Source organism: Mesocricetus auratus, unplaced genomic scaffold (assembly GCF_017639785.1).
Source record: "Mesocricetus auratus isolate SY011 unplaced genomic scaffold, BCM_Maur_2.0 Super-Scaffold_100014, whole genome shotgun sequence".
Taxonomy (NCBI): Eukaryota; Metazoa; Chordata; class Mammalia; order Rodentia; family Cricetidae; genus Mesocricetus; species Mesocricetus auratus.
In genome coordinates this window covers 61729719-61747516 of record NW_024429197.1, presented here as the reverse complement: position 1 = coordinate 61747516, position 17798 = coordinate 61729719, and the positions used below count along the sequence as shown (strand labels likewise).

General features: G+C 39.3%; 1 protein-coding gene across 50 annotated transcripts in view; it reads right to left on the bottom strand.

Annotated features, from left to right (window-relative positions):
* The window catches only part of Ptprd (protein tyrosine phosphatase receptor type D), a 2190171-nt gene that overhangs the window by 65181 nt on the left and 2107192 nt on the right, over positions 1–17798 (bottom strand). For all 50 annotated transcript variants that reach the window (XM_040757239.1, XM_040757256.1, XM_040757242.1 and 47 more), the window contains one exon: positions 4838–4961. In XM_040757239.1, coding sequence (XP_040613173.1) covers positions 4838–4961 — 124 coding nt within the window. The remainder of the gene's footprint in view (positions 1–4837; positions 4962–17798) is intronic.

Below are 17798 nucleotides of genomic sequence, written 5' to 3'. Positions count from 1 at the left end.
AGGATAATTTGAACAGTATAGATAGTAAAGCTGAAATCAGTGACATGGTGTTTACTATATCATGAACACTTAGATAATTAGGCCCACTCTAAGTTCTAATTGTTGTTCTTGTACAAAAATAGCATTTTGTCTTATATTTAGGCTTGGGCAGCAGCTTTTTAAAAAAAGTCTTTGGCAATATGGTCCTTAAAGTAAAATGTTAATTATAATACTTCTAATGAAAAGTTAGCATTAATGCTAGTGAAGATGAATTATGTTTCACAATAGAACCTTGTGTTACCTAGGACAGTAATGAATAATTCTAGCTAATTATAAGACATTGTAATAGAAACATGCCATAAACTGCTATTACCGGGATTCATAAAAAACTGAAGATACATTAAAATGCGCCCAAGCAAAGATTACCTACAGAATCAGTCAGGTACTGAGGCACTTGGCTGTACTTCTATAAGGTTATGACTGATGCATTTGGATTAGTGAGGATTACTGATGCTGGGCCACAATTTCAGGTTAGTTATAGTATAACCTGGGAAATGAACTTAGAAATACAATGCTTAACGTGGCCCTAAGCCTAGTGCCAAATAATAAGAAGGATTTGGGGGCAAAAAGATAAGACCAGGATTTAGGAGTAATGCCCTCTACATAAGAAAGTACTGTTGGTGACATCAGGTAGTTGCATGAATGGGCAGAGCTGGACTCTGTAGAGCATAGGGCTATCCTTTCTGTCTGCTCAGTTTTCTTCTAACTACTGCATATTAGTCAATATCAAGTGAGATATGTGCAATAGCATCACATTATTCTATAAGGTAGGGCAAACCTAATAACTGCTGTGAAGATCTTTCTAGATTTCATGAGCCAGGAAAGAGAGAGGCTGTAAAACTGATCTCAGAGGAATCAAGGTTACCTAGATATATGGACAAATAATGCCTTAAAATCAAGTTTCTTGCACTTCATCTCTCTCTGTCTGCTTTAATGAAAGTATACCTTTGAACATTTTGCACATTGTATAAGAGTTAACAGATGATTTTATATTGTGGTTATATGCACATAAGGATGAGCTTCAACCAGGTGGTGGTGGCACATGCCTTTACTTCCAGCACACAGGAAGCAGAGGCAGGACGATCTCTGTGAGGTTTCTACACAGTGAGTTCCAGGACAGTCAAGGCACAAAGAAACTCTGTCTCAAAAAACAAAAACAAAAATAAAAACAAAACTAACATAACAAACAAAAGATGTGCTCCAACTTGGTCTTTGAGAGTATCTAACTTAAGTCATTGAATTAGCGCCTGTTACATCTCTTTTCAGGAACCACAATTTTCTCAAACCACCTGTTCAAGTGGAGCTTATTAGAGTGGCAACTGGACTTGTCAAATATTCCCCAGTGTTTCTCCACCTGCTTTGCTCAGATGTGCAACAATTGATGACCTCCTGTATTTTGACTCTCTGTATCTGTTCTGTGCTTCTTCAGTACAGGTTAATTAGTGATCTGGAGATGTCAGGGACATCCCACTTCCAACAGCTTAGGAAGAAGCTGGGACTATAAAGAATTCCTGCTCCCTATCAGCTTTTACCCTTTTCAACATATCAATGGGAGGGAAAAGCTTACACTATTGTACAAGACAAAGACAATGTAAGTCACTGCATCCATTTCTGTTTCTCCTCTAAAGGAGAACTTCTGCAAAACATAGGAAAAGAACAGCTAACACTACCAGGAAAAGGATTTACAAAACCATCGCAATTAAAACCCTCATCCACAGTCACTTCAGTTACAGAAAATGATAGAGCACATTAGCCTCTATAAACAGGGCTAATGTCAATTCCCATTTTCATTTGGCCCTGCATTGTCCAAGCTACCTACCAAGGAGCCTCAATTCGTGGCTGGCAATGCAGTTCTCGTGATAGTATTCTCCCCTTTAAGATAGAGACAGAATGAATGACTGTCACCCGAAGTACTTCCAGGTTAGGAGGACTTGATCTCAGATAAAATGATGCTCATGGCTAAAATCTAGATTAAAGCTCTCCATCTAGCCCATAAATCTCAATTTAATTCTTCTAACCTTTTGCATAACAGAGCATTAGGAGACTTTGGTTTCTAGGTCAGCTCTAGATTTAGGGTATATCTGTGGGCACAGAGTTATAAAAAGGCAGATTTTAGTCTGAGTCAAGTGCCTCTGCTTCTGCACTGTAAAAACGGCCTAAGAATAAAATGGACAGAAGTTTCCAACTGTCATAATAAATGCACCAGTGTCGCCTGCCCTTCCCTGCCATCTCAACACCCTTTCTTATAAGATATGACAAATAATAGGCTAAGGGAAATTATGGCAAAGTATCAAAAGTACAGGGATTTGGTACTGAGGAAAGAAAAAGCTGACAGGTAGCTTGCTTATTTATTTAGTTGCTTCCATATTCACTTGGCCAATGAAAGAAAGTTTTGGTTTCTCTATCTGTTATTTAGTTTTGCTCCTAGTTTACTGGGATAATGATTTTTTTCTTGTTTTTTTTTTATTTTAATTTTAAAAAGCTTGTTTTACATGTCAATCCCAGTTCCCTCTCCCTCCCTTCCTCCCGCACTCCCTACCATCCCCCCCATCCTCCCACCCTATTGCCAATTCCTTCCACATAGGGGATATCTAGAGTCTGTCATTTCACTCAGGGTAGGGTCCAGGCACTTCCCTAAGAGTCCAGGCTGAGAGAGCATCCCTCTTTGTGTTATGGACACACGATGTCTGTTAGTATTCGAGGGATAAACACTGATCCACTGCTCAGGACCCCATAGGTTGCCCAGGCCTCCTCACTGACTCTCACATTCAGGGGGTCTGGATCAGTCCCATGATGGCCTCCCAGCTGTCGGTCTGGGGTCCAAGAGCTCTCCCCTGTTTGGATCAGCTGTCTCTGCTGTTTTTGCCAGCCCATTCTTTGCCAATTTGCTCATCGCTCCTCTCTCTCTGTCACTGGGTTCCTTGGGTTCAGTTCAGTGTTTAACTGTGGGTGTTTGCCTCTGCTTCCATCAGTCACTGGATGAAGGCTCCAGGATGGTTATGGACATCAAGTTCACTATCAGGAATGGGCATTCGGGGTGGTCTCTACACTATTGCTTAGCTTGCAAATTGGTGTCATCCATTTAGATCAATAGAGGTCACAATGGTGCCTGATCTGTCTTCTAACCTATGATTCCCTCTTCCCCCTATTCTACCCCCCCCCAGTCATCCTTCCTGTTCCCCCATGACCTACTACTAGTTTACTGGGGTAATGATTTTATTGATAAGAAAATACTATTTGTCTCTTTTACGTTTTAAAATGACTTGTAGAGCTAAAATGTAAAGCCTGTCTTCAGCCACACACAAATATCCACTTGAATTTCTCAACAGGACTTAGAACGAACCAGTGGCCAATGTGACCTAATCCTGCCTCAGCTGTCACTGGTGATTCTTGATCAGCTCGTCAGTCTTCTCTGGATGGAAGAAGGTTGACATTTGAACACTACTGTCTTTGGCCACTAGAAAGATTTACAGTGCCATCCAACATCAAAACTAACGTGATAGAATTTTACAGTTCATTAGTACCACACAAGGTCAATATGAGCCAAAAGCAGGTTGCAGGTGTATGCTTAGTTAAATGATTAAAAAACATTCTTTTACTCCCAAGTCTGGGAATTAATATATTGTTCCCTTTTATGCATATCAAAAGTGCTTTGACACTTTAATTCATGCTTGATTTGTATGTGTGCCTGTCCAGGCATGTGCCATAGTGTTGTGCAGGTCAGAAGTCAACCTGAATCCTTCCACACTGGATCCTGGGATTGTACTCAGATCCTTGGCAAGTGGCTTTGCCTGCTAGTCCAATGGTCTGAAACCAAGATAGTCTTCAAGCTAGGAGCTATGAGATAAGGTGGTGGTTACCATAAAATTTTAAAAGCAGAAAAGTAAAAAAAAGTATATATGCTTGAACCACTGTAGATGAGACTGTTTGCACTGTGAATTCCTGAGAGGATTAATGAGAAGCCAGTGCTATCCAACGTTTTCTAAAGCAACTGCAAGAGATTAAACAGAGAGAGCCTTCGAGCATGAAGAGTCACTGGTGACAAATGTGGTATGTGACAGGTGGTAGCTCAGGTTGCCTGTCATGACATGTGAAAGGGATTAGGAGGAACGAAGAAAATACTTTCTAAGGTCTTTCAATCTAATGATTTTCTATAGGATAAAGGACTACGGAAATTCTGACTGCCAGGAATGAACTCCCCAATGTTTTAGTGTGGTACATGCAGGGATTGATTATTGAAGGAGGGGAGCAGAAAGCACCCTCCCGGGGCTGCTGAGGAGCAACCCCTCTCCATTCATCATCCCCTCTGGGATGGACTAATGACTACAAGTGTGAGAGACATATTACAGAGCAGTCCACAGATTCCACACCTTCAGTATTCCCAAGGTGCTTAGTTTCTGTTAATCAGTACATCATTGACTCCTAAGTTTACCCTGTCTCCAGTAAGTTTATCTGAATTTATTTATCCCTGCTTTTTAAATAAGTAACTTGTGTACAGGCCCCTTCTGAAAATCACCAGCTCTCTCATAATTAACAACAACTATAGGTAAGTTGAGCATTGCTTCCCACGTAAAAACATCAGAATGTTACCAAGTCTTCATGGAGGGATGCTTCTGTAATGGTGGCAATGATAACACATTCTTGTGAGTGATTCATTTTTGTAAGAAAGAAAAGTTGCCAATAAACTGTGCCTGGTTTTGAGGTAAATGTTTTCACAGATGGTTAGCAATCCTACTTTGCCATGCAAATATTTAAACCCTAGAAAACAACAATTTGAATAATATATGCAGTCTCTTACCTTCTATTGCTGATAAGAGAACCCTAGAGTGATCATATGCAATGACATTTGCATATCTGTTCTTTGGTTTGTTTACTTCCAAGTTTGAGTGTTCCCATGTGAACTGCTGGCCAGGGTCAATCGACTATAAAAGAAAAGCAGTGCAAACAAAGTCAATACTGAAAAACACAGAATTAAGACATTTATCACGAGGCATGGAAAAGGTTTAAAAAGAAATTCCAAAACCACACCTCATAAGGATGATTTTAGCTGTGAAGCTGAACACTAGCATAACCTACATAGCATATACCATATACCAACACATATCACAAGAGACATTAACTATCACCAATATTGACCCAAATGAAGTTCTGTTAATATTAGAACAGCAGGACTGTATCTTACTCTTCCATTTCTTTCTCCACTGTTGTAGTTTACAAGTCATTTTAGGTCACTATTCCTTCTGGTGCTGTGAACATAATTTGCCTGGAATACTCTTCCTAGTCTTTCCTGCTGGATCGTGCACACAGTTTCAGCTGACTGGAGTACTCCTTCCCAGTCTTAGGAGCTGGACCCCGCACATACTCTCAGGTGACTGGGGTAGTCTTTCCCAGTCTTTCCTGCTGGACCTGCACACACACAGTCTTAGGAGCTGGACCCCACACACACTTTCAGGTGACTGGCCTTGTCCCTGGCTCTGCTGTGCACAGACAGGCCCTGCTTCTGATTCTCCGCCTATTTGCTCCCATCTTAAGGGACATTTATGATTTTATCTGTTTCTTTATAACACACCATAGCCAATAACAGGGCTATTTGTGCAATCCAAACAGTTGACAGTGACAGCGAGGAAGGGAAGCCAGTAATCATCATCACAGTCAGAAAGGCAACTTACATGCCTACAGAAAGAGTGGGTTGTTTTTCCCCCTTAAAATATTGTTTCCCTGTATCGTCACGTTTACCAAATTTGCCTCCTTTTTTCCCCTGAGTAATTTCTTATATTTTCTAATTTTCACAATTTTTTAATGTCATAGTTCAAGCAAAAACAAAACCTAAGGTATATACTATGTGGATATAAAATGCATTTTGTAGGTAACTCAACAAGGATCCCAAAACTGCTTTAGGCTTATTTGCTTAATTGAAGAGTTCAAAAAATTGATAGTTCAGGAACATAATGTATGGCGCATATGGAAATGTAGTCTATGAGAAGGAAACCTAGAACATACAGAAGGATTGTAATGGATACGGGGTCATTATGCTTCACAACCAGTATAATTTAATTTTCTTATTTTCCTCTCTTTAAAAAAAAAACTTAAATTAGAAACTAGCTTGTTTTACATGTCAATCCAAGTTCCTTCCCCTTCTCCCCTGCTCCCCACGGATCCCCTATCCCATCCCCTTTCTGCTCCCCAGGGAGGGTGAAGTTTTCCATGGGGGATCTTCAAAGTCTGTCATATCATTTGGAACAGATCTAGGCCCTCCTCTGTGTCTTGGATGAGAGAGTACTCCTTGCCTCCCCCCATCCCCAATTTGGCAGATGAAGCAGAAGGAAAGACTGAGTCAGTAAATCTGATTGCTTAAGATATAGTGTGTTAACCGGTATAAACTACCCTAGTTAAACCTGCAGAAGCGACTCAGACACTTTCAAATGTAGGCCAGTGAATCAACAGCTCACTACTAACTACTGCTTGGTAGTTACAAAGCACAAGGCTATGTAACTGTCCAGGATGTCACTGCAAAACGAAGAAACCCAAGACAGGAAACACATCTAAACACCATCATCCTTCACCTCCCAACTTATCATCTTGTGTCATTCTGGGACAATTACATAAGAAATCAAGTTTTAGAAATGAGGTTGGATTCACATGGATGATAGGACAGATGGGACGCAGCTTACATTTATACTTGTTTTACACGGATCAAACAAACATTGATGAAATAATGCTGACATGCCTTTGTGCAGCTCAGCACTCATCCATCTGTATCTATCTGTCTGACTGAACATTTAACAACACACAGCACAGGTCATTATTTTCAGAGCTTGTCAGAATGCTGAGAGCAGTAAACTCAGCAAAGAATAAGTACGGAGAGCCAGTGAGGTTTACTAACATCTTTTATACTTAAAAAAGAAAGAAAAAGAAAGCAGAAAAGTGCTTTGAAAATCACCTTTCCGTTATCCACGTAAGAAAGGCAACGGACTCATAAATAACTGAAACTCTCCTTTGGTGCTGATGATGACACGGGGCTTTGTGGCTGTGTCCTCTGGCCTCTACCGTTGCACTCTCTTAGGGGTGAATATCATGGCCAATGGGGACAAAGAGCAGCATAGATGCTGACTGATAGGGAAGGTGGTGATTCCTATTTCAACCTCAAATAGTTCACTGGTCCACTCTGACTATGCAGTTTCCTATTAGAAATTAAGATGAGGTCTTTGGAATAATTTGAAATTAGCACCCTTTCATCCAGGGGACTCACTGATTCTTTTCCCCCTTTGGGCCTATTGCTTGTGTGTTCTTTTCTGTTCAGTTCTCCTGTCACTGTCAGTGTCTGTCAAACAAGCTTCTTTGTAATGTTGATACAGTTAGCATTTAGAAGTGCCCATCTTCACCTCCCTCAGACAGAGTGCTGGCGAGGTTGCTTTCAGTCTCTGCAGAGCTTTGAAAGCTGGAGGTACAGTGGGCAGACTTAACTGAAAGTTGATTAATGGGCTTTCACATCTCATAAACTATATGAAATCTGTATGGTATTTTGTCACAGAATTCATCAATAAGATCACTTTGTTGTATTTATAATTTATTTCTCCAGCCAGTTAATAGGCCCTCCAACCCCACAACCCAGATGTATGCTATATGGTAACAACAGCTTGATCAAGATGCCAAATCATTCCATGTCCCTGTTTGGACACAGGGAACTAGGTAGACTGCCCTTCTTCACCATAATTTCAAACAAAATCATTTTAATGCTAACAGATTTCTGGGATGGGTGGGAACAGATGCAAGGAAAAGTCTCTTGTGGGTAACTCAAAGAAGAAAGGCCATCTCAAGTAGACACTTGCTAATATCAAATACTAGGTCATATTATCTTAAACTGTTTTTCTCAATTAGAACTTTGTCTTAAAATGAGTAAGTGGAAGAATAAATGACATGTAACACATGAAGTTCATTAAAAAGTCACACTAACTATGTACATGTAACTATCCAGTAGCTGGGATAACATTTTTATGTGTTAACTCATTTAATTTTAAATAAAATTCCTAGGTGTGGGTATCATGGGTATCGCTGTTGAGGTGCCCAGAAGGTAGATGCTTTTGCATAATGAAATAGCTCCCAGGTACAGAGGTCAAGTTTGCTGTGCTTTATTCTGAGCCACAGTTTACTTGGTGGTTTCTCTTCCGGGTCTTAAACACAATGCAGGGAAATTTGGAACCAAAACCCTGCAAGGAACTGCGGATCTCTGTTTGTGACTCTAAGCACAGGTCAGAATCCTCATCCATTTGCACAACAGACTGTAGTCCCTGAGTGACACTCCCTGGGCATGACCTTTTTTTGTTCCCAGTGCTGAGGTCATCACTTTAAAGCAACATTCTTTAGTGGTTTGCTAAAAACCAACCTTTGGGCCAAAAGAAAAATGTAATTTCCATTTACAAAATACCACACAATCCATAATCATAAGGACTCAGTATTATACTTCATCCTCCACATTAACCAAGAGAAAAACCTCAAAATATTCCTTTACAGACTCATCAAAGAACTACCACAAAACAGAGTCATGCTGGTTTTCTGAGTGTGTGTGTGTGTGTGTGTGTGTGTGTGAAACAAATAACAAAAATTGAATTACATAGAAGGACCAGACCAACTATATTACTAGCCAAACTAGGGGTCAGACCTTTTTATTCTTTAACTGGAACTGAACTTTCAATGACCTTAATTTCTGGAGAAATCCTAGCTTTCCACATAGCTCAGCTGGTTCTTCCATACTGTGGCTAACCCTCGGGCACTCTTCTGTCCCTTTTGGGGTTAGAATAGCAGCCTGGAGCGACTGTTAACTTCTGCGGAAAGTAGTTTCTCCTTTTCATTTATTTTTATTCATATTTTCCCCCCATCTCACTTGAAAATGGCAAACTGATGTATATATCCATGTGAACAAAACACATGCTTACATAGCTGGGAAGGGCTATATTTTCCACAGCTAGCAATTGCCAGGAGAACATTCTTCCAAGAAAAGAACATGCATTTAGTTGAAGCTAACAATCCCTCCTAAGCCAGAATTTGAGATGAGGTGGAAAGTAAGAGCAATGTCTGAAAGGCAAGGGCGAGGCTGATGATTTCAGCTCTGCTTAGCTGCAGCAAGTTAAGTAACCTTTGTAACCTCTGTGTCCCTTCCCTCTGTGTCCCTTCCCTCTTGCTGTTTCCTTCACCCACGTGTCAGGTTTGTGCCCTCATTTTCTTTTTGCTCCCTTTATCCAGTTAGTTATCAGCTCTTGTTGAGCCTTTCCCTGTAACAGCTTCTCTGGTATGGGCTACTATTACGAGTGTGAAGAATTGAAACAGGATTTTTCTAGATTACTAGTGTTAATAAATGGACGCAGAGGCACTCTTCCTTGAACAGAAGAAGAGATGTGTACAATTCATAAAAAAGTTTGTAAGTGAACCACACTTGTCCAATGTAGTAAAAAAGTGGCAGACATTTCTTCATGCACAATTTTGGCTTCAGGTAACAGAGTTGCATCAAGGATTTACATTGTCCGATGGTTAGATTTAGAATTTAGAGCACGGTCTATAATGAATATAAAACTTATATAGAAAGTATTACTTATTCTTATGTATTTTTAGAATTATGACATGTGGAGGAAGGAGAAAGTATAACTATGCCCCTAGTAAGACACCCAGCTATGTGAGGTATTGAGGTGACTCTCTGGTCAACACTTTCTGGTACACTGCCACAGCAGTATGGATAACTCACTGTTTCCCTACATGGCTCCACTCCTGGAAGTAAGTACTTTTAAATGACCTTAACAGGCCATGGATCCAGCAACAAAATCCCCGAATAGTCCTTACCTTTCTAAAGCAATGCAATGCAGGCTCTGAAACTGGGATCAACTCTTTTACTCATGATTGAAAAAGGATCATTTTTGAGAGATCTCTTCAAATTAAGAGTTTGAAAGAAATACAACTTTAAGATCTAGAATTTTAAATATTCCTGAGTTGTTGACAAACATGTTCCTGAAGACAGCAAAAAGCAGAAGACACTCTTGTCTCTAATTTTAATGATTTACAGGGCGAGATCAGGGTCTTCTTCTAAACAGTTTATTAAGATTGTCAGCTATCGAACTCCTGGAATCCAGTTGCAGAGAGGGAGGAGTGATGAGCAATGGGGTCAAGACAAGGCTAAAGAGACTCACAGAAACGGCTGATCTGAACAAGGAGGAGCTCATGGATCCCAGACTTATAACTGGGAAAGCAGCATAGGACTGACCAGACCCCCTGTACGTGGGTGTCAGTTAGAAGGTCTGGGCAATCTATGAGGCCTCCGGTAGTGGATCAGTATTTATCCCTAGTGTATGAATGGACTTTGGGAGCCCACTCCACATGGAGGGATACTCTCTCAGCCTAGACACACAGGGTAGGGCCTAGGCCCTGCTCCAAATGATATGACAGACTTTGAAGATCCCCCATGGAAAGCCTCACCTTCCCTGGGAAGCAGAAAGGGGATGGGATGGGGGCTGGTGGGGGGCAGGGGAGGAGGTGGGGGAGAGGGAACTGGGATTGACATATAAAGCATAAAGTATAAAAACAAGATTGTTCGCTATTAGCTCCTACATCAGATGAATGAACAACAAGGGGTAGACAGTTGGGTGTTCTGACTCACTTTTAATCCCAGCATTTGGGAGGCCAGCCTGGACTAACTAACAAGTTGAGGAGGGAAGAAATTTATACTTTGTTCATAAGGACTTTTTCATAGAGAAGAATTTCAGAAACAGAGTTTGCACACTAATAGTTCTCATGACTTTTGGAAGTGCAAAGAGAATGAAATGACTTACAGACATCTTTTCATGTAGAAAAATTCTGTTAGAAATTATTTAATTATTTAATCTTCTCTAAGTAAAGAGACTGATTTAATAAAAAGTGACCACAAAAGTTTATAGAAAGAAGCCACTTGATCAGCAATCAATTCAAAGACTATGGAATTTATTAGTTAAAATAGGTTATATATTCTCAGGAACACTGGAGATTCGTAGTTGTGCTCTGTTACACAACAATTATCTATTAAATATAATCCACACGCATCATTAAAATAATTCATATATGCATCTTCCCTTTCCTGAAGGTACCAGGCCACCAGGTTTTGATACTGAGTGGTTCTGAATAAAAAGGTTAATCCCTGTTTGCTAATATCGATGAAATCTGTGTCAGTCCTCCAGGATGAAGGCAAAGCATCTGTTGACAAGTTTTAACTGAAAAGTAGTACATCTTACCTCTCCTACATGTAACCATCCAGTGGGATCAGAACAGACCCTGTCTACCATAACGTAGCAAGCTAGTAGAACTTCTTTCTCTACTTCAAGCCAATTATATCTGCATGCAGGTAGAATTATAAAAGGTAGACCTTGCTTCCTCATCACTTCAAAGCTTCATTTTTTTGTCCCTCTACTTACTATGTAACAACATGTCCAACTCTATCATTTTGAACCTAATCTACTTTTCAGCAGAAGTAGCTACATGCATTGCTTATGTTTCCCTTTCCACTTGATAATGGAGACCTGCTCATTCATAAAAGCAGCACATTAGTAGGTTGTGAAAGGGAGGAGCAATTGAGGAATGCATAGCTTGATTTTATGATGTTGCTAGAGCAAGGGACAAACAACACTATACGGAACACAGCAGATACAAACCATAATGAGGTTTGTAAAAAGACATTAGTGGACTCTAATCAATAGTATTAATTCTTCATAAGATGTAGAAAGTTTTAATGAGATTTTAAACATCATTTTGTTTTACTTTGCATTCTGTAGGCAAAATGTGTATTAGCCTTTCAGTTTTGCTTTTGCTTGCTATTTATTAGGAAGGTTTTTTTTCATTTTGTTTTGCTTTGCAGGTAAATCATTTATCCCTTCTTATACAAAGTGATGAACTTCAAAAATGAAAAATAAGGCTTTTGTAAATGTTTAATCAATACCTTGTTTTCTGAATCAGAAAATTAAAAATTCAGCATCCAAAATGAAATAAGAGAAATTGATGCTTTGTCCTTGTCTGGACAGAACACAGAGAATTACAAACCATCCCTTAAAGAATTCCTCGTCGCACTGTTATCCCCAGATGTGTTCAGTGTAGCTGTCAGATTGAGACAGAGCTCTCAGCAGGGGCCTTTTGAGCAAGGCACACACAGGACTGACTTCCGGCTGCTAACGTGATTGCCCTTTGCAGGCAAGTAACAAGACACAGCACTACATATGGGCTTGAAATTAGAGAATCACACAAGGCGGTCATTGCTCCTCATGCCCATGGTGTGTGGGTATTTTATGAAGTATTTACACTCTAAGGTGTCATGCGTTCTTTCTTTCCTCTTATATGTGACAAACTGAAAAAGCTTACACAACCTAACAATCTATACTTTTAGTTCAATTTCATTCTAAACTGGAAAGTTGCTTACAAAAACGTGTTTTATTTAAAACATATGTTGGCTTAAGATTGTAAAATTAAGGAACACCCCTAGGAAGGTATCATGTTTCAAATTGCACTGGTTATATTTCGTTTTAATGCTTTTAATTCTGGAATCAATAAAGAATGTTGTGACAGGGTTTGTTTGGCATTTATCTAATATTGTAACTCAATGTTTCCCACACAGTGGATTTTAAAATATATATTTTAGAATGGATATATAAGGTTCTAGGCAGGATGCAGAACACAATAAGATACAGATAAATCAGTTTTCGTCTCATGAAGTAATGATAATAAGCAGGTATTGGAAAACAACAGTGTGATATAGAACCAGTTAAAATAAGTGGAAAACTATAGTCACATATGCCTACAATTGAATTTCTAAGAGATATTCTGTTTTCATTTCTTCCTTACATCGAAAACAAATTCCTTTTTCTCACATGATGGATTCTGATTAGGGTTTCTCCTCCCTCTACTCCTCTGCAGCTACCCTCCCATCCAGATCTACTCTTTTCTGTCTCTCATTAGAAAACAAACAGGTTCCTGAGGGAGAATAATATAATGTAATAAATACGATATAGCATAGTTCAATATCATATAATATGATAAGACAAAAACCGGAATTGAACAAAACAAGCAACCAGAAGCAAAGAAGCCCAGGAACAGACACAAGAAACAGACACATTTGTTCCCACACTATGGAACTCCAAAAAATGCTAAACTGGAAGCCATACTATACAATCAAAATGAAGACAAAATATAAATAAGATAAAAACAATAAGATAAAAATCTTAAGATATAAGAGGAGGAGAAGGAGGAGCCCTCATTATGAGACAAAGAACCTCCAGAGATATTGCCATATCCTTTTCTGCTGGTCATCTACTGCTGGGTATACAACCTACCCTAAAGAGTAGCTTGTTTTCCCAGTGAAACTCCCTTGATAAGACTAGATTTTTATTTGCAAGTGGTTACCAGTTGGAGGTTGTTAACATCCATTCTTAACTCTGGCATGTCTGAAACCCACTCTGAGATAACCTCTGCAACAGGACAGGCAAACTGCACTTTCCCCTCACTAATAGACTGATGACACAGTAGCTATTAGCTAGTTTCTACTTAGCTTTCTGTATGGAAGTGCATGTCATTCTAATATAATGTAATTTTATAAAGTTGTTTAAACAATTATACTCTACAGATATCTTGAGCACAGAATGTTGGGAGCTGTGGACAGAGTCTACAGGTTCTGATCAGACAGAATGAATATGCCAAAGTGCAGTTATCATAAAGGCTGACTTTAACTTTGATTACATACCTGTTTACATCTGTATCCCTCGCACACTTATTAATAGGACCATCTTTCATTTTCTAATACCTCAATTCAAGTACTAAATTACATAGTCACTGCAGGTGAGAGTCAGCCTAGACTTTCTTAAACCCAATTCAGACAGTCTCACAGTCAAACCTGTGTTAGTGGGCCTCCATGTGTAATGAATTACATGGCCAGCTTAGTTAAATACTGAATCTGCTTACAAACCCAATCATCGAGACAAGTTGGCAACAGAAAATAAAAAGCACTTTTATCCCTCCAGTACCCATCTCAACTCACTTAACACTGGAGTATAACAATGGTGTATTTAAGCCTGAAGGAGAAAAAGTGACTCATCCTTACTCAATGTATCTTTGAAACCTCATCACAGAAAGGGATGCAAAAAGAACAGACCAGGTACTTCTTAGCAAACTTCTGTTGCTTTCCATGAAGTCAAGATTTTAGCCTGTTACCATTACTACTTTTTCCTTGCTTAATTTTTTCACACTTACATATTTTGTATGTAGGTGCATGCATGTATGTATGTATGTGGTGGGCATATGCTATGGCGTATGTGTAGAGGCCCAAGGACAACTCTCCTTTTACTGTTTGGGTCTTGAGAATTGAATTCAGATCACCAGGCCTGGAAGCCATCACCTTTACCTACTAAGCCATACTGCCAGCTCTACTATTTTATTCTTTTGGGGAAGGGGGGAGGGTGGAGGGAACGTGGTAATGAGTAAACTATCTGGATGCACGCCCACCTGTGGAACAAAAACCATGGTTATTCTACTGAGTTTATATCTTGATAATTCATTCTAGTCATGGATCTTATCTTTTGTGTCTAATGCAATATTTTCTAGTATTCATAGTCTTCACTGGAAGAATAGGTATGATTACGTCATAATATCGCGTTTTCTTAGTTCAATGGAAATGGAAGCACAGGGTTGTTCTACTGTTTGTGTGTGTAAGCAATTCAACTAAACATTCCCAAATATGTCCTCATCAATGCTATTTCTTGGTCTGAATATCTGGCTTAGACTTAACTCACTTCACTGCCAGAAGAATGCTTTTCCTGTGTGTTTTTTCACACCATAACCCAGGCATACACACAATGATTTCCAAAGGCTGTACTGTAGATATACCAGGACATACTATATTCTACCTACAATTTTGAAGGTGAAAAACAAGTCTTTGCTCCAGACAACTCGATAGTAGACGTGCTAAAGAATAATTTATATTTGTGAAAAGAATTCTGGATCACCTTAACATAATAGGAGGCTGGTAAGTCAGAATGACAAACATAACTAGTGAAACTGCTATTTTTCTACTGATAGTCATATAATGTGACTAGAGGTTCAAAAGATAGCAAAACTGTATTTTGGCTAAAATTTTATATACTACGACATATATAGACACACACTCCACTAGATATCTACTTATGACAACAATGCTCATCACCAGAGTAAGGGATTTCATAACCTTTTAACCATTTTTCTTATGCTACACCTGCATTCTAATTCTTCAGTTTCTAATATGGAAGTATCCCATTGCTTTCCAAAATGAAAAGAAAAGTGAGTTTTAGGCCACTTTCCAAAAACTACACATTTGATTTCCTTGGTCTCATTGGAGACAGGGACAGCAGATTTAGAATTCAGTAATTGGGATGGTATTTTGTACAATCCATGGCAGGTTTCTCACCTGGACTTTGGGGTCAAGGAAGGACACATCACATTTGGATTTAACATCAAGAAGGAGTTCTGAAAGCCAGCACAGGACTAACTCAACCCTCCAACTCAAAAAAGAAGTTTAAATTCTTAGTTTGAGTTGAGGACTAACAGGTCCATCTGCTTTCATCATTACACCCGAACCTTTCTTACTTCACAAAATGAAGAAGCAGACAATGCTTCCTATTGCTGATAAGGAAATGTAAGTTTGATCCTGATGCCACTTTCCATGGTCACACTGGCAGTTTTGGCTTTGAAGTCTGAGATCTTAATCATGACCCTCTAACATATACACAAATTATAAATTTCCTATCATAAATCTTAATTTCTTATTTAGAAACTGGACAGTAAGGAAAATAGATTAACTCCAGATGTCTCTGCCAGTTTAGGTCTAATGATATACCCATACCACAGTCATTTCATTTCCAAAAATTCTGTGGTAATGAATGACAAAACTACAGCTTTCCACATGGCGAGATTTTTAGTAAAGTATTTTTTTTAATCCATTGGAATAAAAAGCATGAGATCTTTAGCACAATCTTTACCCTGTATAATTGGGAACAAAAAGATACATTTCTACCCACACAACAGAGCATCCCTCTTGGTTTTATGCCTCTCATATGCACGGGAAATTCTGAGCAAAAGACAGAAGCTGATGTACACTCACTCCTCAGAACTGAAGAGGCATAATGGAGCACAGGACAGAATGGTATTGGCAGAGACCACTGAGAACGGTGAGACCAATAACTCATGAGTAACAGTCTGCACTAACAGCTTTAATGACCAGTTTAATGGTTTAATGGATAGCACTTTAAAAGGATTTCTGGTACAAGCCTGCTGAAAGCTTGCCTTCAATAAATCTGTCATTAACAAAGAACTGGGTTGCTTCATATAACCATGGTTTAATGAATCTGAATACAAAGACATTATTACAGTTGCCATCCTGTATTTTAGACCTATATGGGGTTTCTGCACACTATTGTGGGAGAGATGTCTACATGCTTATTTCAAGCACATAAGTAGCCAGTGAAACAGGCTTCCACCAAGAGACTGCAGTGCGCATTAAACAAACAAAACTCCACAACTGTTGCATTTATGTGTGCAAAGATGATAAAGGAGAAGCACCTGAAATTTAAACAGATAGAAGAATGTGACCACAGAACCGGCAGTCTCTGAAGTGGCTTGCCAAGTTCTTCAGGAGGATGCATTTTCAATCATCCTTGTTTGATGGTATCACACTACTTATACTCAGTTAAAGTCCTTTAAAGTCAGGGATTGCCATGCTGTGCCCTTCATGCTGCATCTCACCCACTATTAAGTGTGATAGTTATAATCAGGCATGATAAATAATCCTGAATATCAACCCTTGGTTATTTGTCACTCTCCCTAGTGGGAGTTCTCAGTTCTGGCTTCACAATGCAAAGTTCCTTGCATAGACAGAATTTTCTAATCATTTCTGTTTTTTTACACCTTTCCTTTCTTAAAGCGTTCACACCAATCCCACATTCCCAGTTCTCCCCCCCCCTCTCTCTCTCTTCCTTCCTTTCTTTCCTTCTTTCTTTTCTTTGTTTTTTTGAGACAGGATTTCTCTGTAGCTTTTGAGCCTGTCCTGGAATTCACTCTGTAGATCAAGCTGACCTGGAACTCACAGAGATCTGCCTGCCTTTGCCTTCCAAGTGCTGGGATTAAAGGCGTGTGCCACCACCAGCTGGTTCCAGTCCACTCTTAAGCTGAGAAGATTCTCAAGCATTTGCTCATATACCCAACAACCAACATTATAGTACATCCCTGTGGTAATCAGCTAAATATAACCTAGTATTCATGTCTCAAAATTGTGTAACTTTATCATTATATTTTGTGTGTGTGAGAAAGTGCCTCACACTATGTAGTCTACACTGGCCTGGGATTCTCCATGTAGTCCTGGCTGACTTCAAAATGATGAGTATCCCATGCTTGGCTTCTGAGTACTGTCATGCTCCACTACAAAGCTTGCCTTTCGACTAATCTTTACTCCTTCAATTCCATGATACAATCCCACATAGAAAAAACGACCTGCCATACATCCCCACCATCTTTGAAATAGCTACCCCAATGTCAATAAAACTAAGATATCCATAAACGTACGTGATTTTCATTCATCAAGTCATAAAATGCAGTTAAATAGTGTGAGCCTGATGGGGAAGGAATAGGAGAGGCTTCAGAACATCTCCTCGTCCACTCTGACAGCCAACAGATTTTCAATGTCAATCATTAATACTACTAAAAATGATTCATTGGCCAACCTTGCCTCAAATTTG